This window comes from Doryrhamphus excisus, linkage group LG11, assembly GCF_037039965.1.
Source record: "Doryrhamphus excisus strain RoL-2023G ecotype Guam linkage group LG11, RoL_Dexc_Guam_v1.1, whole genome shotgun sequence".
Taxonomy (NCBI): Eukaryota; Metazoa; Chordata; class Actinopteri; order Syngnathiformes; family Syngnathidae; genus Doryrhamphus; species Doryrhamphus excisus.
The window spans coordinates 8,953,651-8,975,575 of NC_136367.1; the positions used below are offsets into that span (position 1 = coordinate 8,953,651).

Below are 21,925 nucleotides of genomic sequence, written 5' to 3' on the forward strand. Positions count from 1 at the left end.
AACATTCCAAAAGTGCGTGCAGCGGAGAGGCTAACCCAGAGGCCATCAGCATGCGTGTTAACATTACAAGCACATGCACTTGAGGCATGCGGAGCGCTTAATGACCACAACGCAGTCTCGTGGTTACATCATCAGCGCATGCGAACGTGATTATTACGTGACACGACCAGCACCAGCGTTAACAAGGATAGATAAAAAGAGCCATGAAGTAGAATGTGCAATGGTTCAGTATGTGGCCCGTCAGGATGTCATCAGTTTTATGAGTTTTGTCAGTGTGGGAAGATGTGATGTGTTGCAGGACTGCATACTCATAAGCTCGGGTGAAGAGCGAATAGCGATGACGAACAGGTGACAGCTACCAGAAGTCAGTTGATCCACTGAAATGACGGGTGACACTTTCAATGTGGCTCAAGTGAACATCCAAACATCCTGACGCAAAAATGACATGATAACTTCGCTTACAGCAAGCATAGAGGTCATTTTGTGTTTGTTTTGTGACACAAAAAAAATACGCCAGTCCACATTATGATACATCTTTGACAGCAAGCCCAAAATATAACTTTTGCTTGCTTCTAAATGATTGAAAGAAATAAGCACAGTTCGTAAGAAAACACCTTGTTCTTCTAGTTTAATATGAAACAAATGACTCTAGACACACAGACATTCAACATATAAAAGCTTGTGTTGCTATTTACTCTTCTTTACACAGCATCCTTATAAGCATCGAGTATTTACATCTTTGTTTAAAGCGACGGATGTACTGTACAGTACTTGGACAGTGACTTGATCTTTGCCTTTATAGACCACCACAAGGGACTTGTAATAGAATGAAAAAGATTTAAACAATCATATACAGTTTGATTTTAAAGGGGACCTATTGTTCTATTTTTCAGCCCTTTGTATTGAGTTGTGGACTCCTATAGAGCAGCTACACACAATAACCAGCACAGAAAGCTTTTTAGATCTTCCAGAATCTGTGATTGGTGACACTCTCAAGCGTTCCCAAAGACTTCCAGACTACTGCTGAACCCCACTTTCTAATGTCTAATGTTTTAGAGTTGACAATAAATGAAAAAAAAAAAACATTTGGAGAGCGACTTGAAAAGTGGTAAGGAGATACTGGTAGTTTTTTGCCAGACTACCTGTGTTGGAACTTGGCTGGAACGCTGACTGGTGGTGGAAAAAGGCAGACATCAGTGATCTTATAATTTGCATCCTGCTGCCTGCACGCACACTCTATAATGCCACACACACAACCGCTTAGTTACACAAAATAAACACAATTGTTGCTTATAGCTTTGAGCTTCTGACTCTTCAACATGACCAAGTATCATTCAAAAGCCATCATGCTTCAGCAACAGTTTGGCGGATAGTCCAGCTTCAGCCATGTTCACAACACTTCCATATTTTTCTCTTGCTGGCCTGAAATAATCAACTCTTGACCTGAGCTGAACAAACATGTCCTGGAAGAAGCCAATGCTCCGTGCTAACACGTGAAATCTCAGACAAAACTGTGTAGCAGGAGGTGGGGAAGGTGGTGGGTTTTTGGTGGGGGGCGGTGCCTACAGCTTATGCTCACTGTCGGCACATGATGACATCACAACGAGCTGATGTTATAAAAAAAACTCATCCCTAACTTCTTTCACGGCTCACTTCTAATTGGGCAAACCTCATTATCTCATTATCATGAGAATACAGCCTTCCAACAACATTTATATGTCAGAAAAGTGGAAAAAAGCATCATAGGTCCCCTTTAAAAACACAAATAGCATAAAGGAGGTCCTCCAGTTACAAACAAGTTCTGTTCATAGACTGTGATGTTGGTCGAGTTTTAGTCTATGATGGAAATTAGAGCCAAATTAACTTCTAACCAAGTGGTGGTCATACCTTCTGAATATCTTGGTTCAGGCTACTCTGGAAGGACAACCTCCCCAGATTTCAGTGTAACAGCGCACAAAATCCATGACCCCTCTAGCATTCAACACAGATGTTATAAAGCGAGGACCACCAGTACAGCTACTTTAGGGGATTCAATAGTATTTGGCCGCATGTGCATTGATTGTCAAAGCACCAATGTTTATCTTCCCAGCAGACACCTTATCATCAGCTTCATGGAAGAAAAGCATCATTAGTTACTACGCCACAAACATAAACTTTGGTACAAAGAAATACAATCACTAAGCAAAACCATTTGTGTGCAGGGAAAAACATTATTCATATAATTGTAGAAGAAATAAGTATAATAACTCAACATACTGTAACTACCCCTCATGATTACTTGACCACCACAAACTGCTTTTCACTGTTTAAAGAAAGTTGAGTTTTTCTTCTCAACAGGAGAGTGAACATGTGACAGATTCCAAACTTACACGTGGTGGAAATTGTTGCTGTCCTTTGGCCAAAGAAAAAAACCCTACCAGAATCCATCCATCCTCCTCTGTCGCTTATCCTCCCTATGGATGTGGGGGTATGCTGGAGCCTACCCTAGCAGGCTTTGGGCGAGAGGTGGGGTACACCCCGGACCGGTCACCAGCTAATCACAGGATACATATAGACAAACAACCATTCACACTCACATTCACACGTTGGGAGGATGTCTCACATCTGGCCTGGGAATGCCTTGGTGTTCTCCCGGTGGAGCCCAAAGAGGTGGTCAGGAAGTCTGGGCTTCCTTAATGAGACTGCTGCCCCCACCACCCGGGAAAGCGGAAGGTAATGGATGGATGGAGGTTTTTTGTCAGATTTGTCTCCCAGTAGCTTTGTCGTGTGTTGCATTTTGGGAAATTCCAATACATATTTTTTTATTCTTGTATTAATCCTGTCAGTTTAGATTTTTTTCAGTGACCACTGTGGATTATCTTTGTATCCTTGTGTTATTCTTCCACCTTTGATTTCCTCTTGGAGGTTTTGGGTCTGGGACCCTCTGGTTGGACTGGTCCTGGGGAACCTGGAGGATCTGAAGGCAGCTTTGGAACACTGTTCATGTCTGCATCAGGGTCAAGTGGTGTGAAGGGTCCTTTGGAAACAGAACAATACATTTATGTTAAAAATCATTGCTTTAGATTCAGGAGTAATAATAGTAATAGTTATCAGTTATCAGTGTACTACGCTCCAACAAAAAGGTCTGACAAACAGTAATCAGGCAAAATATTCTCTTTGCTACCTGCTACTATTCCTTTTACTGTTTACTCAAATAGAACTAAGCCTTTCTAATGAGAACCTCTCTAAAAACATACGACTGTTAGCTATGCCATTTCTTCCCAACTCAAAATATAACTTCAGTACGCAGATACAAACGCAGCCTGTAGACAGTACAAGTGTAGTATAAATGACTGTATTAATCATAAATATCTCCATTCTGACACTGTAAGACAGATTTAATACATCAATAAATAAACCGAACCCGCTCCTAATTCAAAGGAGTGCAGTTTCACACCACCCAAGACTACAACCACAATAATGTACCACAGTGTTGCAGCCAATGGGTGTATGCATTGTGTACTTAGTATATTATCACTTTATTCTCCATGACATCAAATGAATGCGGGTTGTAGCAGACAAAATATTCAATAGCAAAAAATATATAGTTTAGTTAGAAACAAAACAATACCCATGGGTTTACTTTCCTTTGAACAATTCATTCATTTTCTACCGCTTATCCTCACAAGGGTCACGGGGGTGCTGGAGCCTATCCCAGCTGTCTTGGGGCGAGAGGCGGGGTACACCCTGGACTGGTGGCCAGCCAATCACAGGGCACATATAGACAAACAACCATTCACACCCACATTCATACCTATGGACAATTTGGAGTGGCCAATTAACCTAGCATGTTTTTGGAATGTGGGAGGAAACCGGAGTACCCGGAGAAAACCCACGCATGCACGGGGAGAACATGCAAACTCCACACAGAGATGGCCAAGGGTGGTATTGAACTCGGGTCTCCTTGCTGTGAGGTCTGCGTGCTAACCACTGGTCCGCCGTGCTGCCTGCCTTTGAACAATGGGATATATTAAAAATAACATCTGTGTCGTCCCCCTTCAGCCCCCCAGCAAAACACATTTCCTTTGCTGTGAAGACTACGCAGTGAGCTGGTGTTAATGAAGAGGTAGAGCCATCCTCTTTGGATTGATGAATGGTTTCCTCTGCAGCTGGATCACGGTTTTAATGCTATGAACTGAAATCACATCAAACATTAAAGGAGAAGCAGACAGACATCAGAGGTCAGAAGTACTTGTTGGTAGCTGGATGCCCTTGTTGTAGCTCGCAGCAGAAGACATGGCTTGACCCAGGGTTTGGTTTGTACCCAGAGGGGCACCAGGGCTTGGGGTGGCTGCTCCTGAGCTTGGTTTGGACTTGGAGTCTTTGGATGGTTTGGTCCACACCACACTCTCCGTCACCTGCAAGGCAGCTCCCATCCTCTGAGCCATGTCTATGAGCTGCAACAAGAAGGCAAAGACTTGGAGACAAAGCACTGCAATGGTTTTCATACCAAACATTAGGAGAAATTCGGCACCTCTGTGTCAAACTCAAAGTTGCTACTGCTGTCTCTCAGCGTGTTGACTTTTCTCTCCATCTGCTGGTACTGATCCAGTGCTCCCTTCTTGTCAGCGTGATTATAGAGGAAGATTGCAAAGTTCAGGTTGACCAGAGGGTTTGATCTGTGGGAGAAAAGCCATCAGGAAAGAAATGAAAGGCTTATTTCTTCAAGTCGCAGAGCGTGTGACAGAGAAGATTCAACAACTTACTGGTCCAGAATCACAGCTTGCTCGTAGGCTCTGGTGGCATTTTCCACATCCTCCAAGTTGGTCAAAGCCACTAAAAGGTACAATCCTTAAACTGTAACTGGAATACTATCAAAGGCTTGTGCAATATAACAACAACAGTATAATATATCAAACTATGGATATACAGTATGTGTCAGTACCTGCCAGCAGCATGTACAGCTCGCCCAGTCGAGGGCTCAGGTTGATGGCGCCGCTGAGGAAATGGAAAGCAGAAGCGTACTGCTGCATGGTCAGGTGTACCAGCCCCAGGTTGTACAACACTTTCCAGTCAAAAGGAGACAAGTAGTGGGCACGCTTCAGGCAGCTGATAGCCTGCCAAAGAAAATAGCATGAGTGTGCACTTTCAGTAGCTGATGGATGGGAGTATATTCAGAAAATATTATGTCAAAAAATACAGGGACTGTCAATGTTGGGGGAAAATAGCATCCCGGGTAAGTCTCAAACTTGGGAGAATGCAAGCGCTACCATTACAAATTAATATCACCCACAGTTATTAAAACAAAAACAAAAAAAAAATGTTTAGATGAAGACTCTTGGAAAAGAGCTGACAGCCAATTATGTAAAAAAAAAAAAACATTTTATGCAAATTCACTGCACGGCACATCCATCAGTCCAATCCACAGAGCGCAGGTACTGAACGGTTATTGAGGAAAAGACTTCCATGCACTGTGCATTTCTCCCTGCTATGCAATAGGGGTCGCTAAAGCAGAGAGGACCCAAAAGGATTTAGAGTTTGTGTTTTGGAATATTTCCTAAATTCACAGTTAGATTTCTTCACATGGAAGTTTTCTGTCACATTGCAACCCTACACCATGGCGACTGAGCTGGTGGTGGGTTATGCTCTGCATGCAAATAGAAAATCCATTTAAGTGTGTTTGTAAATATTTGTATTCATCCAGGTTACAGTATTTGCAGGCCATTACTATCAAACACAACCGGGCCGTTAAGCTTGTCTCATCTGTGCGGGCTTCATTAGTTTATGCTCTAAGACTAGATACTACAGGACAGCTGGAGTGTGAGAGGATGGTGCAGGATTCTAAATATTTATCATCTAAGATAGAGGCACAGCTAAAAAAAAATATGATTTCACTTGTCTGTGGGGCAAAGTGACAGTTGTTAAGATACTGTATAGATGTTAGGAAAGGGAGGCCATCTACATCACAATTAAGAAAGCATCTGGGAAATGAAGGGGAGGCCTGTGACACCATCTACCGATCACATACAACGCTGCCCTTTCATCTCTTATAATAAATAACAAAACCTTTGGTTCCAGGTGCAACCATGACTCGTTACAAATGAATGGAATATTAATGAAGATGATTGTTGCCTCAACCCACTGTATCTTCATTACTGGTGTTTTGCACCACAAGTGTGTGAAACCAATTTTGTTTGGGGCATTCCCCTACCTTAAAGGGGACCTTCTTCAGTCATTCATTTTCTACCGCTTATCCTCACGAGTGTCGTGGGGGTGCTGGAGCCTATCCCAGCTGTCTTCGGGCGAGAGGCGGGTACACCCTGGACTGGTGGCCAGCCAATCACAGGGCACATATAGACAAACAACCATTCACACTCACATTCATACCTATGGACAATTTGGAGTGGCCAATTAACCTAGCATGTTTTTGGAATGTGGGAGGAAACCGGAGTACCCGGAGAAAACCCACGCATGCACGGGGAGAACATGCAAACTCCACACAGAGATGGAATCAAACTCGGGTCTCATAGCTCTGTGGCCTGCGTGCTAACCACTGGGCAGCCTTAAAATTTTTCGACCCTTTGTATTGAGTTTTGGTCTCCTAAAGAGCAGCCACACACAATAACCTGCACAGAAAATGTATTCGATTTTTCAGAATCTGCACCTATTCCAACTGTATTTCCTTTGATTTGTGCTTCCTGCCAAAACAGTCTGTTTTAATTTATTCCACCCACGGCCCGCCTCCAGGCATGCCCACTTCGCTGTGATTGGTCACACACCCAAAGTGCTTCCCAACTATGAATCATATAAGCAAGCCAGCTCCTCTGTGCCATCACAAAGGTAAGGCGTCTCTGAGAGGTGAACGGTCAATTGAACTGAACTGTCGATTCATTGCACTGAGAACACACTGAGAATACTATTAGAGTTAAAACATCTGGCCAAGAATGCAGCTGTGTGGACAAATCTGTCATTTCAAAGAACAAAGAATCAGGGCTACAATCTTTACGTTATGCAGATCAGTCTCTGTCAGTGATATCGACCCAATCTCTAAAATGAACGTGAAGTGTCAGTGTATTAATAGACCCTGAGTAGTTGAGCAGGGGAATGTAAACCATGTTTTCATACTTCAAACACATAAATATAATGAAAATGTAATCAATCCTGACAACATCAGGCTGCAGTGTCGTCTTTGACTCTGGAAAATAACCACCTTAAATCTCAACTAAAAAGCCTGAGCTGATGTTTACATTGTGGGATGGATCTCCATGAGGGATTGGCTTTTTAATGCTATACTGATGGAGCGACACAGATCACACATATTTCATGAATACAGCACATGACAAATCTAGTATAAAATGTATGGGCTCCATTCAATAAACTGCTTTCATATAAAGATTAAAATCCTAATCTATATTTAGTGCAGAAGTAAGAACAGTGAGCTGGCTGTTCACAGCTGATTTCTCTGTCTGATATATTAAAGTTCAAAATATCATCCTAACTGTCATATCATCCTAACCTAAATGTACATAATACTTAAGAAGTATCCCATTGTTACGGATTATATAAAGAGAGTGTTGAGGACTAGATAATTCCCCCAAAATATTCCTTACAGCAACATATTTCTTTTTGCCAAAGAAGCACATGCCAATGTTGTTCCAGAGGGGGGGGCTCTCAGGCACGGCACATGCTGCCACGCGGTACTTGTTCATTGCCACATCAAAGTCCCCGTGGGTCTGCATCATGCTGCCTGCAGCCAGGATGGCCTGCAAAAGAAAACAATCATTAGCGAGGTATTAGAGGAAGATGCGCCCTTTGAAAAAGGATGAAAGTTGGAGCACAGCCACATGACAGGCAATGACCTTTTCATTTGAAATGATTCAATGCGTTGCTATCAGGTAGGTTGACAGTAAAACAAAGACAATGTGTGTGGAGGGGATAGGTGTGTGTGCGCGTGTAGATACCTTATAATTGTTGGGGTCAAACGTCAGGGCATTTCCAAGGTGTTCAAAAGCTTTTTGGTATTTCCCAAGCTTCAAAAGATGAACACAGATAACCGTTTAGCCACTCCTTTTTGTACAAGACACTAAAATACAAAAACTGAACTGAAGCTTGATGTCATGAATTTGAACAATTTAACCTACAGAAAGAAAGAGGAGACCAAGAGTTGTAAGGAGTTCTGTATTCTCTGGAGAGAATCTGAAAGGAGAATGAGAAACTTCATCAATGCCTGTTATTCTCTATACTAACTGGGCTTACTCTTCAGCAAACATACTTGATATTCAATCACTATCTGATTCAGCATAATGGTGGCATATTCATTACAACACTATATAAACACAGGCCCATACGTGTTTGAATGAAACTCACTGCGGTACGTCTCATTTCAGCCGTACCAGTATTGCAGCACTTGATTAATTCATTTACTGCCACCAGGAGGTCGCTATAATGAGCTCCATGACATGGATATTATTATGTTGTTTACACCGACATCTCATGTTTAAATATTCAACATGTGAATGAATAGAGGGGGAAATGAACCAAGTTTAGACAGAGGTGAAAAAGGCCCTCCGGGTCAAAGAAGGGGCTTGGCTGAATGTGATACTGCAGACTAAAAGATGATATTTTGTTTTGTTTTGTTTGAATTTGTTTGAAAGTACATAGTTGTAGTACATACTACGTACATACTGTGTACATACTACGTACATACTGGTGAGACAGCAGCTACATAATACTAGAGTCATAATGGAACTATCCTTCCAACCCAGACTTTAAAAAAGAACAACCCTGATTTCTTCTGTCATCCCTCATGAACAAGGTCTGTGAGATGTAGTATCTCTAAAAGAGAGTAATAATTTATTCATTTATTTATCTTGCTTACTTGATTCCAGATCAGACTGTGATACACAAATGTTCGCTAAGTAGGATTTTTCATTCATAAATGGCAGATTTTTGTAGTTAGAGCATAGAAAACCTGTTTACAACCTTCTAAATATGTTTTTTTAACATTATTAGAGCACTCTAGACATGAAATAGATAGTCACCTTCACGCTCATATTACCCAATATAGTAGACGATGAGGGTCATATGACCCTCATCGTCTACTGACAAAGCGAGTTTAGTGGGTATAAACACTCTGAGGCATCAATTAACTGCAATAAAACACTTGTTTTATCATCAGCAAAATACAGCATTTGAATGTATGCTGTAGTGTTGCTCCAATTTAATTTATGTTGTAATCAATAAGTGTTATGTGTAAAAGTTGTAATGTAATGGTGTGTGTTGATAAATGCAAAGATGGGTATAGTTAGTATTAAAGGGTACCTATTATGCTTTTTCCACTTTTCTGACCTATAAATGTAGTTATAATGTTGTATTCTGGTGTTAAAGGGGACCTATGATGCTTTCCCCTTTCTGACCTATAAATGTAGTTAGAATGTTGGATTCTGGTGTTAAAGGGGACCTATGATGCTTTCCCCTTTCTGACCTATAAATGTAGTTAGAATGTTGGATTCTAGTGTTAAAGGGGACCTATGATGCTTTCCCCTTTCTGACCTATAAATGTAGTTATAATGTTGTATTCTGGTGTTAAATGATGCCAAAGTTTCAGATAATGATGTTTGCGTATTAGGAAGTGAGCCCTGAAAGACGTTTGGGATGGCTCAGAACGCTCGGTTTCAAAAAGCATGGTATTTTCATCTGTCAACAGAATTTCACACGGGACTGTTTTTTTGAACATGCATAGAGCGAGGTTGCCAGACATTCGTCTTCTCCTGAGCCCCACACGCAAGCGATGCTACGTTACCACTCTGAGTTCATACACGGTAAGTCAGGGGTCTCCAGCCAGTACATCATGAGCCGACATTCGCCCTTAAACACTTTTCAATTAGCTCTCTAAACACTTTATTCATTTATTTATTATCAATTCCTATACCCACTATGTTAGAATGTGGACTTTGTTTGTAGTTAGGAAGCACTTTGGGACCATTCACAGCAAAGTGGGCGTGCCCAGAGGCGGGCTGTGGGTGGAATAAATTAAAACAGACCGTTTTGTCTGGAAGCAAATCCAAAGAAATACAGCCGAAATAGGTGCAGATCTAAAAGGTTTTCTGTTCGAGTTATTGTGTGTAGCTGCTCTATAGGAGGCCACAACTCAATACAAAGGGTCGAAAAATGAGCATAATAGGTCACCTTTAAACTGCGCATTCACACACTGCATACTGGCATGCCAGGGATCCTTCCTTGCTCTATTGGTGGCAACAATCTTGCCTTTAGCATTCATAATCTCTAGGAAGTCCTCATAATGCTCCTTAATACCATAATTACTTTCTCATCTCGTATAAAGATGACTGACTGGGGTTGCTTCACTTTTCAGCGGAAGCAGAATTGAGGTTTTCTTGAGTTGCATCTTGAGCATTAGGCCTGGCTTGGTTGAGCCACTTTCGCTATAAACCCCCATCACCAGAGAAAAGCCATTTAAGACATAAGTAAGACTGGTGCTTGTGTGTTTAAAATAAATGGGTTCCGGATGTGTGGACCATAGGGAGTTCAGACTTGAGTTTTAGCTTGGAGTGCATTACGGCCGTAAAGTAGACTATATATTATTATGATTATTATATTATTGTAATTGCGCCGCACCAGGGTGTACCCCGCCTCTCAGCCAAAGTCAGCTGGGATTGGCTCCAGCACATCCCCGCGACCCTAACGAGGTTAAGGCGCATAGATCAAAGGCTGTTGTTCTTGCGATTAAGTCTGGTGCTTGTGTGTCTCACCGAACATGACAGTAACATTTCTGATACCTAGTGACCAGTGTAGAATACTACATAACATGGCTTTATTTTGTAAAAAACTAAAATACAATTTATTTTATATTTACAATTAGTTCAGTGTTCACGATACGGCATGTCTGTGTTGCGGTGCGACCCCAGGATGCAGAGAGCAGGACCAATAGCAGGTAAATAATATTTATTTTAGCTATAATAGCAGCAGCAGAAAAAGGCAACTCAGGTAGCAGTAACAATGAAAGTAACAATGATCCAACAAGGGGTACTGTCACGCCCTGTGTGGGTTTGCACGTGACAGTTTGGGTTTGAGTTTCCGGTCTGGGTTTTGGTTTCCTTTTTGCACGGTCTTATTTTGTCTGACTTCCTGTTTTTCCTTGTCTGCCTCCGTTGTCTTAGTTACCCACACCTGTCCCTAATTTGAGTGTCTATTTAGTTCAGGTGTGGGCGTCTCCCTTTGTGGGATTATTGTTGTTTGTCCGTCAGCAAGTTGAGTTGCCTTTTCTTCTGCTGCTATTATAGCCAGAATAAATATTATTTTACCTGCATTTGGTCCTGCTCTCTACATCCTGGGGTCGCACCGCAACATAGACATGCCGCACCGTGACACAGTGGGCCGCACAGTTGCCTAGTGGTTAGCATTTTGGCCACACAGTCAGGAGATTTGGAACATCTGGGTTGGTACCTCTGTTTTGGCATCTTTGTGTGGAGTTTGGACGTTCTTCCTGTGAGTTGTGTGGGTTTTCACTGAGTGTAACACACGTCACTCCTTTTGCTGTGCATTGTCAATGGCAGCCTCATGCTGGGGGTTTTTCACTAACAATGCAAGTAATGAGGATTCACCTATGAAGCCCTAGTCAGCCCTCCACCTTTTATATGCATGCTTCATATGCATGTAACCATGCAATAACAGGCACATTCAGGATAACATGTCACTTACAGTAGAACTTACAGTATAACTTACAGTATTTTGATCATTTTAAGCATGACTGAAGCTTCTTTCCTAGGCGTAGTGATTGCTGAGAGTGCATAGCAACTAACACTATTTCCATCAGCAGGTCACTGCAGGTAAATGGACTGTTGTTGGCACATTTTGGAAGTTTTTTTTCACAGGCAAACGAGGCAAAGTTGTGAAAAACTGCCAGCACGAGGCTGCTATTTAGAGCACACAAAAAAGGGAAAGACAATGTCCTCTTGTCTCCTGGGCAAAATTCCCCCAAAATGTGTGGTTGGATTATCCAATACAAAATAATTAATACAAAATTGACTTACTCCACTGCCCTTTTGTAAACATCAATGGCTTTGTCGGTGTCACCAGCCAGCAAATGAACCCGCCCAAGCATCATGTAAGTCTTGTCGTGTTTGTTTAACTGGAGAGCTATGTTGAGCTGCTCCTCAGCCTGGCAGACAAGATAAAATGTTAAAATGTAAACATAAAAATGTATTGGGGATGTTCAAATCTGTGCTTAAACAGTGGTTTGATCGGAATACTCACGTGTTTGAAGTCCTTGATGAAGAAATAGCACACTCCCAGATTGTGACTGATCTCCTGATAGGAGGAAAAGGCATATTTGACAAGGGAATATAAAGGATCATTCTTAATCCTGATTCCAAAAAACATCGGAAAACAGTGTTAAATGTTGATGATGTACATCACATGATGTGACATTGTGTGCATATTTGTAGTTGTTGAGTGGAGCTAGGAGACTGGTCATTTTATGAATATTGTGCCTGGAAGGAGCCATCAGGCTGGTAAACAAACAGTTTTTTAAAATTGTGTGCTGTGAAGTTCATGGATCTGATTCAACTAACTGAGTTTGCATCACTATAAAACGGCTCTGAATACTTTGGCAAGGCTAACGGTGCAGATGCTCTTTGATAAAACAGGATTCAACTGAGGGTGAGTGTGGAAGTTTGGATTTCCAAAAATGGGGAGATCTGAAAGATATGTTGCAAATGCCGTTTAACCCTTATGAACATTTACAAAAAAGTAACATGTGATATTATCTGCTACATCAAGTACTACTGTGTTTTGCTTTACCCAGTCTTTCTCATTAAGTCGAGCAGCTTCATGGTAGAATTCAATGGCTGCTTTGTGCTTTCCCAGTAAAAACCTACAAGAAAAACATAACCATAATCCATATGAATGTTCCTGTCTTCAACATAGCATTCTTACAACCCTCTAAGCTTTCCCTAAAGTATTAGTAATGCTAAATTCTCAATGACATCATCCACACTGGCGCTAACTCACAGAGATCTGGCCACTTGTTTCAGATTGTCAGCACTGCTGGGATTAAGGATGGCACAGCTCTGAAATAGCTCCAGGGATTGTTGGATCTTGCCCTCGAGACGCAAGATTAGTGCTGTACCAAGTAAAAGAAAGACAAAAAAATGCACAAAAAAGCACATTAAATATCTTAGGAACAGCAAACGGTCCAAAGAGGAGCATGTCAGCACGTCCTGGTGATCAAGTTTCACAGATACAGTACTTTATTTGATGTTGTTGTGTTATGCTCCCGCTCACCTTGGACATATATGGCATATTCACACATTCCATTGGTCTCCTGCAGCTGCTCTTTAATGATTACCTACAAGAAGAGTATAAATACAAGTGAATCCAAAGGTAAAATGATGATTACACCACTGTAAGTATGCAAGCAATTGTTATTGCTAAAGTACTTTAAATATTCAGGCAAGGGATGAGCCGGATACTCGGATATGGATAATCCATTTTTGCCAGATACAAGTATGAAACAAGTACATTTCGTCATTATCCGTATTCGTGTATAAAGGAAATGCTCATTATCTAGTCACTCTTCATGCTGTGATTGGCAAGTCACACACACACTGACTGCCTCTCCCGAGACCGACTCTGTAAGCAGCAGACACAGTGTACCTCAGCGGTGCCTCATTCACGTACAAGGTCCAATTGGGAAGTTTAAAAAGGCCCACCGTTTGTTACAATGCCTCCACTTTATTAAGTTTTCTTGAGCTCACCACTATTTTGGTTTATATCTAAAGTTACTTTGTAAACTAACTTTGTAAATTTGTCCATGCATTTAAGGCTGGCATAAAATAGTACACCCCTCTCAATACGTTGTAGTATGCAGCTTGCAATCTTAAACTTGTTTAATAAAATACACAGTGTTTTTGACAAGACAGGCACGATCGTGCATCAGTCACTGATGGTGTTTTTCTTTTCTTTGTCAGTTGGAAAACTGCTTGTAGTACTGAACGCGCTGCTTTTGAGAAAAATACAGTCAACAAAGCTTGACAGATTATTTCCCTTTTTACAATGTTAGAATAAAGTCTCAAGAATCACTTACACACACACACATACACTGTAGACATATAGCTGAATCATGAACAATACATATAGAAAGTTCTGATCAATCTATTTCAATTTCAGATAGAAAATAATGTACAGAATTAAATCCCGACCACTTCCTGTTAAACCACACTCACTTCTGGTTTATGCCCAAGTACGGATACAGATAATTTAGATGGTTGAACAGATACAGATAGTGGTGTATATGCTCATCCCTAATTCTGACAGTTGACCTGCACATGTACATTATTATGTAGTAGAAGTAGTATAGTATATGGTAGACAGGGCAAAGCAAACCATAAAAACAATGCCTTACCTTACAGATTTCATAATCTTTACGTATATAGTGCTGGTGAATTAGCCAGTTTCTCCTCTCCACAATAGGAAGTTCTGGTCCTGAAAGACGGCATAGGATAAAATGACTAGAACTGTAAATCTACTATGAACATTTTCCATTCATGTCGTGTTTTTTTCGACGGTTGACTGATTTATTCTGAGTGTGCGCTCCTTTTTGCAGTCATTATTATGTCTCTGAGCCAAAGCCACATGGCCCACTGCCAGTCTCAGCTCCCACCCCCCACCGCTCAGCTCGCTCTCTTTGAGACAATTTGCAATTCATACACTTCTAATTTGTCTGATGAATAAATAATCCACCACCCTTGTGAAGGCAATCTGACAGTTAGCATACTGCAGATGCTAACGCACCGTTACTAATCCACAATAATGCAATTTTTTTATGAACGCTTTCATGAGCCTTTTAATGCTTCAGCAGGTAGAAACAGACTGCTTGTTGCCTAGGCAACAATGTCCATCACAAGTCAGGAGCTTGTGACACAGCAAAGAATACAGGATGGGATGAAAGAGCAACCATTATTAGAAATGGCAAGGTGCCCTCAGGTCCAAATAGTCTTTCCAGCAAAGGCTATTTTTTACTTTACAATCAAATAAGTCAAATTCATATTGAAACAAATCTTGCATCTACTACCTCCCTTGAAGTCTAAAAATAAAACTAGCAGCACTGTGAAAGGAAGCGTTAGGCTTTAAGTTAATGACTGCCTTTGGAAGAACAGTGTGAATTACACAAAATCTCCCTTCTGCTTATATGTCAGCGCTTCAAGAAGCGCTCCTTTGCTTTGACACTAAAATGGGCTCTCTTCCAAGTTCTTCACAGAAATCCTCTCCAGCTTCAAACACCGCTCACTGGGTCAAGATTGGGAATGGTCCTATTTGGAGTGACCTAATCCGCTTTCTTCCTGCTGAGACTGCAATCGTATTCTTGTCTCGGTCTTTCAGATGTGGCCCAGCATCCCCTCGTCCACTAACAACATCTGGCGGAGTGCATATTTCACATGTCTTCCTTCAAGTAGTGTATGAATAAATAAGAGTTGCAGAGAAAGAGGGCACAGCATGGAGTCTCCTAAAAATAGTCTTGTGAAAAACTTTATCCCAAACGTGGTGCAGTTCTAGCATTGTTACATCTGAACAGTCTTGTGTATGTGCTCCGCCTGTCTACTAATGGGGAAGAAGAGCAGACGGGCCTCATGCTGAGATCAAAAGACACCATGGGAGAAAGTCATGGAAAATATGATGAAGTATAAGTCAAGCTGTACCAGGAAAACTCATGACATCTCATTTCTGTAATGCTTGTAATTAAGACGTTTTTGGACCAACTAAAATTACATAGACATGGTTTTAGTTCTGAACGTCACAGAAATGGCAACACCCAATGAATTCAGAGGAAAAAAACAGATTTGTTCATATACCATATAAGCAGCACAGGTGTACATGCCGCATGTGTCCACGACATAAAATGACATATTGTGGCGTGTGGCAGTCTGTGAGGGCCAGGCACCTCTTTATTTGACAGAAGGCAATCATGAGCTAACTCACAACCAGCTTGCCAACCCATTGAAGTTGCAGGAGGTCATTACTCAATGTAACAAAGTAACAAACAGCAGCTAGTTTAACATCTACTCATAATGCAGTACTGCAGAGGCCGGGCGAGTTACGCCACCATATGTGAATGGATTGCGGACGCTTGGGCTAAGGTATCTGCTGTAACTGTTGCCTTTGAGAATCATAGCTGAACAGCCACCTGACAACGAGACTGACTCCGACAATGATGAGAGGGAACCCGGCTTGTTTGATGATGAAATTGCCCAGCTAGTCAATTCAGATACAGAAGATGATTTATGGATTTGTGGGAGAAGATTAATTTTAAAATCTGTTGAGTTTATTGTATATAGTAGAATAATGTCTAACTAAACTCACTGTTTTGCTTCTAGGGGGTTGGTACATACAATTATTCACCCCGGAACTGTAGTTGAGGGTGTTTCTACCCGAACGGTTCATGCAGTAGGAAGAACCATTTTGTTTTGGCTCTCCTTTCATTGCAGTTACGAGTGTGAGTTCATGTTGAACAAGAAAATAAAGTTTGTGGTACGGTAAAAATACGTTAGTTGAATATGCCTATTATCAGAGTTTGAGTTGAAAAAAGACAAATGGAAGATTTTGAGAGTGTTACAACAAGCAAATGGTACTAATGCAGTGGAATGTCCCATAATTAGAATTAGAGGCCGACCGATATGGGATTTTTGGGGTTGATGCCAATATTGGGTGCTAAAAGAAAGCTGACTAAGAAGACATTCATTCATTAATTCATTTTCTACTGCTTTTTCCACACAAAGGTCGCGAGGGTGCTGGAGCCTATCCCAGCTGTCTTCGGGCATGAGGCGGGGTACACCCTGGACTGGTCGCCAGCCAATCAAAGGGCACATATAGACAAACAACCATTCACACTCACATTCATACCAATGGACAATTTGGAGTGGCCAATTAACCTAGCATGTTTTTGGAATGTGGGAGGAAACCGGAGTACCCGGAGAAAACCCACGCATGCACGGGGAGAACATGCAAACTCCACACAGAGATGGCCGAGGGTGGACTAAGAAGACAATTAAATGATAATTAGGATTATTTATATAACATTGACAAAAATACCGCCTGCATTAAAATTGTGGGACTTCCCAAGTAGATTTTATTTTTGGAATAAAACAATGGCTCATATTTCCAAAATGTGAAAATGTTCCACATTTGAAAATACTCTGGGCTGCACGGCGGTGGAGTGGTGAGCACGCAGGCTCACAGCTAGGAGACCTGAGTTCAATCCCACCCTCGGCCATCTTTGTGTGAAGTTTGCATGTTCTCCCTATTCATGTGTGGGTTTTCTCCGGGTACTCCGGTTTCCTCCCACATTCCAAAAACATGCTAGGCTACTTGGCCACTCCAAATTGTCCATAGATATGAATGTGAGCGTGAATGGTTGTTTGTCTATATGTGCCCTGGGATTGGCTGGCCACCAGTCCAGGGTGTACCCCGCCTCTCGCCCGAAGACAGCTGGGATAGGCTCCAGCATCCTTCACGACCCTCGTGAGGATAAGCATTAGAAAATGAATGAATGAATGAAAGTAGCTTGAGAATGACACTTTTATACACGTCTTTATTTTATAATGTAAGATTAACGTCTACATTGACAAATGTAATTGTTGAATCATATTGTATCAAATTGTTCTGTTTTTTATATAGTTTTTATTTTATTTATAGTTTTTATTATTTAAACTTGTATAGATGAGTATAAAGTATTTACCACAAAGAGATTTACATCCCTACTTATTGTAGATAAAACAGTCTGTGATTAATTATGAGTTAACTATGGTCGAAACATGATTAATCCAGCAGTAAAAAAAAATAATTCTTACAATTTGTCAACTAGTCCATTTCTGTGCAAAGAATGATCTAAATGAGTGGGCTCCATTGCAAGCCCCCTTAAAAGAAGGATGAGGGTGACCTCTGCAGGACAATTATCTTCACATCCTTTCAGGAGCCTCAATCCATAGATTGTCATGAAGTGGAATATTTGGGCAAAGATGTAACTAAATAATAAATAAAAATTCCGTACATTGATCTACACACCCGGTTATGTGTTGATTTTACCTTTGGGTGCTTGACGTTTCTTGATTTGTGAGGCCATCGGGAGCTGAAATAATGACATATAAGGACAAAACACAACACAAAGTTGTTGAAAGAGTGTGATCATTTGCAGTTGATTCACAGTGGAAACGTTTGATTTTGACATATAGAGCTTGTCACTAAAGTGAATACAGCCCTCACATTTCTGCAAATAGCTTTTATTCTTTTCGTAGGACAACACTGAAGAAACTTTGATACAATGCAAAGTAATCAGTGTACAGTGTGAATGTACCCTCAATACAAGCAGGTGTGTGGTGTTTCCGCTTTCATACTCATGCTGGTCACCGGAAGTTCAGCATGGCGCCTCGTGGCAAAACTGTCTGACTCTGTTGCCATTCTTGATAAGATTGAAGTAAGCAACCTGTTGTTTTTTTCCTCATTACATTTTTCAATTTCAAAATATCTAACATTTCCAGCAAGGTTAGGAGAAAGCACTTTCAAATCATCCAATCAGGATGCTACGCTCATATTTGTATGGTATTAGGTAAATGCTATGATATGCTGTCATATGTACACCAATGTTATCTATGCAATGAGCGCTAGTCAACTGCGACACGACGATATCGTCAAAGCGCCCCTAGCTATATAAGGGCATCCGTATGGCAGTAATCAGTGGGTATTTCCATTGTACCTACAATGTGACATACACAATTTGCAAGTATACATAATCAACACATAGAATGCGCTTCTAACTGTTGTCCTGTTGACACTGTCAGTGTAAGATTAAAGACGTTGCAATGTACATTTCTGCGAGCTGTGGGATAATCAACTTAGCTCCGACTTAGCTTGGATTACACCGCCCGGTTAAAATCATTCACTCGACATACGCAAGCAAAACTTTCCATATATTAAACAAGGGCGAAAACACTTGCTTGAGCGGCTTGTGTGAAGTCAAACAAAAAGGCAGAGGTTATGTTTTGGGACTCACCACTGTGTCGTTCTCCACGTCCGCCATCTTGGAGTACTAAACTCTACAAGCTGTTTCCATGGATACAAGCGTGGAATGCGGAAGTGGAGTGGACCTGGATATTAACGTCACCGCCCCCTCCGTAGTATGCCCTGCGCGGGTTTGGCCGTCATTATGGTGAGCAGAATCAGAAATATTGCATTGTAAACATGTCGTCGGTACACTGCTCAGCCATGAACTGTTGTAATTAGACGGTGCAGAAGACCAGATTTGTCAATTTTGAAGTTCCCCCAGAACGAAGACAGGTATGTGTAACGCTGGTTGTAAATAAAGAGGACAGTGGCCAAGACCAGGGGGTATTCTCTAAAGAGCCCTCTAGACTGGCTGTAACCTGGACATTAACGAAACATTTGAGAAAACAATTGGTCTCTCCCAGCTTGTTTTCTAAAGAACAAAACCAAAACTAAAGTAGGCCTATGTTGCCTGGCAAAGCTTTATTAAGCACAGGACACAAAATTATTTATTTATTCTGGAATTTAGGATTAGGTGGTTGACTACTATTTTTAGAAAAGGTATCAATGTCAAGGAAGAAATCTCTAAAATAACTGCAGTGGTTCTATACCCTGTCACATAAAGAGCATCCTGTTAATACCTTGTTACACAAGAGTTGGCACATTGAGATATATACTCAACACGATATACAAGTGTATGGTTAGAAATCATAAAAATGTACAATTTCTTGAAAGAGAATTCAAGTCTACATACATGACTAACTGATGAAATGAACGTTGGACAGCAGACTCTGTGGCAAACTGCCAACTTGTCAAAGAACAGCTCTCCTTGCTGTTTTGTGCTACCAGCACCCAAAAGATCACCTAAACATAAAAATACCCACACACTGTAAGGACAGACTATTACTATTCCGCTACAAACTATTATGTTGAAGGATGCATAATATTTAGAATATTTACTAGCTTCTACTTGGCTCTCGTCCATCCCTCACTTCCCCTTTCATCTAACCGCCCAACCCCCACAAACAGCACACTGACCCCTAGCGCTGTACCGTGGAACTGCACCAAGGCCACTTATTTTCCACTGGGTTACACCTAGTATTTAGACCAGGGGTGGGCAAACTTTTTGACTGGCGGGCCGCATTGATTTAACCAAATTGGCGGGGGGGCCAGACTCGATATTTTACACAAAACAGTCCAGCTGGAATTATTGTATCTGTAAAAGTGTCATGCAATCTTCTTTATGGGCACTTTGAGATCATTTATTTCATGTAAAGTAAGTTATAAATTTATAATAATACATTGATTATTATTTGTTATTATTATTTGTTATTATTATTATATGCATGTGTCCCTTTTTTCAGGAGCACTTTGTAAACAACAGACCACATCAAATAACAAAATTATTAAATCTGTAAAAGTGTCATGCAATCTGCTATATGTGCACTTTGAGATCATTTATTTGATGTAAAGTGTGTTATAAATTTATAATAAGAATATATTTTTTATTATGTTATATTATTATTATTTGTTATTATTAATATTATTATTATTATTATGTGCCTGTGTCCCTTTTTTCAGGAGCACTTTGTAAATAACAGACCGCATCAAATAACGAAATTATTAAATCTGTGTTATGTAATCTGCTATGTGTGCACTTTAAGATAATTTATTTGATGTAAAGTACGTTATAAATTTATAATAATTAGAATAAATGTATTATTATTTGATATTATTTGTTATTATTATTTGATATTATTTTTATTATTTTAATTATTATTATTATTATGTAAAGTGTGTTATAAATTTATAAGAAGAAGAATAAATTTAGTATTATTTTATATTATTTGTTATTATTATTTTATATTATTATTATTTGTTATTATTATTATGTGCCTGTGTCCCTTTTTTCAGGAGCACTTTGTAAACAACAAACCGCATCAAATAACAAAATTATTGTATCTGTAAAAGTGTCATGCAATCTGCTATATGTGCACTTTAAGATCATTTATTTCATGTAAAGTATGTTATACATTTATAATAATTAGAATAAATGTATTATTATTTGATATTACTTGTTATTATTATTTTATATTAATTTATTATTATTATGATGTAAAGTGCGTTATAAATGTATAATAAGAAAAATAAATTTAGTATTATTTTATATTATTTGTTATTATTATTTTATATTATTTGTTATTATTATTATTATTATTATGTGCCTGTGTCCCTTTTTTCAGGAGCACTTTGTAAACAACAGACCACATGAAATAACAAAATTATTGTATCTGTAAAAGTGTTATGCAATCTGCTATATGTGCACTTTGATATCATTTATTTGATGTAAAGTGTGTTATAAATTTATAATAATAAGAATACATTTATTATTTAATATTATTATTATGTGCTTGTGTCCCTTTTTTCACTTTGTAAACAACAGACCGCATCAAATAACGAAATTGATAAAACCGCCAAACCATGAAAATGTCGGCTCACGCCATGATGCCAGCTTGTATGTTGACTTTAAATGAAATACTTTGGAAAGAACGGGCGGGCCGTATTCAAACACTTGGCGGGCCGGATGTGGCCCCCGGGCCGTAGTTTGCCCACCCCTGATTTAGACTTTTACAAGCTCACGCTTTCAATTTTCATCAAGAATTTATTGAATCGACTGTCTATCAGTAACCCTAAAAGTATATTTTTAAAATGGCTGACCAATACACAAGTTTAATATGCATTTAGAATTGAGGAATACACAGAGCAAAAAATCAAACATTTTCATCTAACACAAACCTTGTGCCAAAATCGCCACATAGAAATTGATAGTTTACATTCGCTCAAGACACAGACACACAGTGATCAATCGGTATTAGGAACACATCTACAGTTT

General features: G+C 40.1%; 1 protein-coding gene across 2 annotated transcripts; it reads right to left on the reverse strand.

Annotated features, from left to right (window-relative positions):
* Positions 1–1,820: 1,820 nt before the first annotated feature.
* On the reverse strand, positions 1,821–20,255 carry bbs4 (Bardet-Biedl syndrome 4). 2 transcript variants are annotated; one of them, XM_058078942.2, is made up of 16 exons: positions 19,043–20,255; positions 18,079–18,121; positions 14,402–14,481; positions 13,282–13,345; positions 13,009–13,120; positions 12,799–12,871; positions 12,253–12,306; positions 12,030–12,157; positions 8,121–8,175; positions 7,941–8,009; positions 7,590–7,742; positions 4,925–5,096; positions 4,746–4,815; positions 4,514–4,658; positions 4,232–4,436; positions 1,821–3,016 (listed from the first exon to the last, which is right to left on the reverse strand). In XM_058078942.2, the coding sequence occupies exons 1-16, from the start codon at positions 19,067–19,069 to the stop codon at positions 2,874–2,876; spliced, it is 1,593 nt and encodes a 530-aa protein (XP_057934925.2). In that variant the 5' UTR covers positions 19,070–20,255; the 3' UTR covers positions 1,821–2,873. The 2 variants fall into 2 exon arrangements, with proteins under 2 accessions (XP_057934925.2, XP_078650837.1); XM_078794711.1 differs by lacking the exon at positions 19,043–20,255 and adding an exon at positions 18,347–19,023.
* Between the last annotated feature and the right edge of the window lie 1,670 nt (positions 20,256–21,925).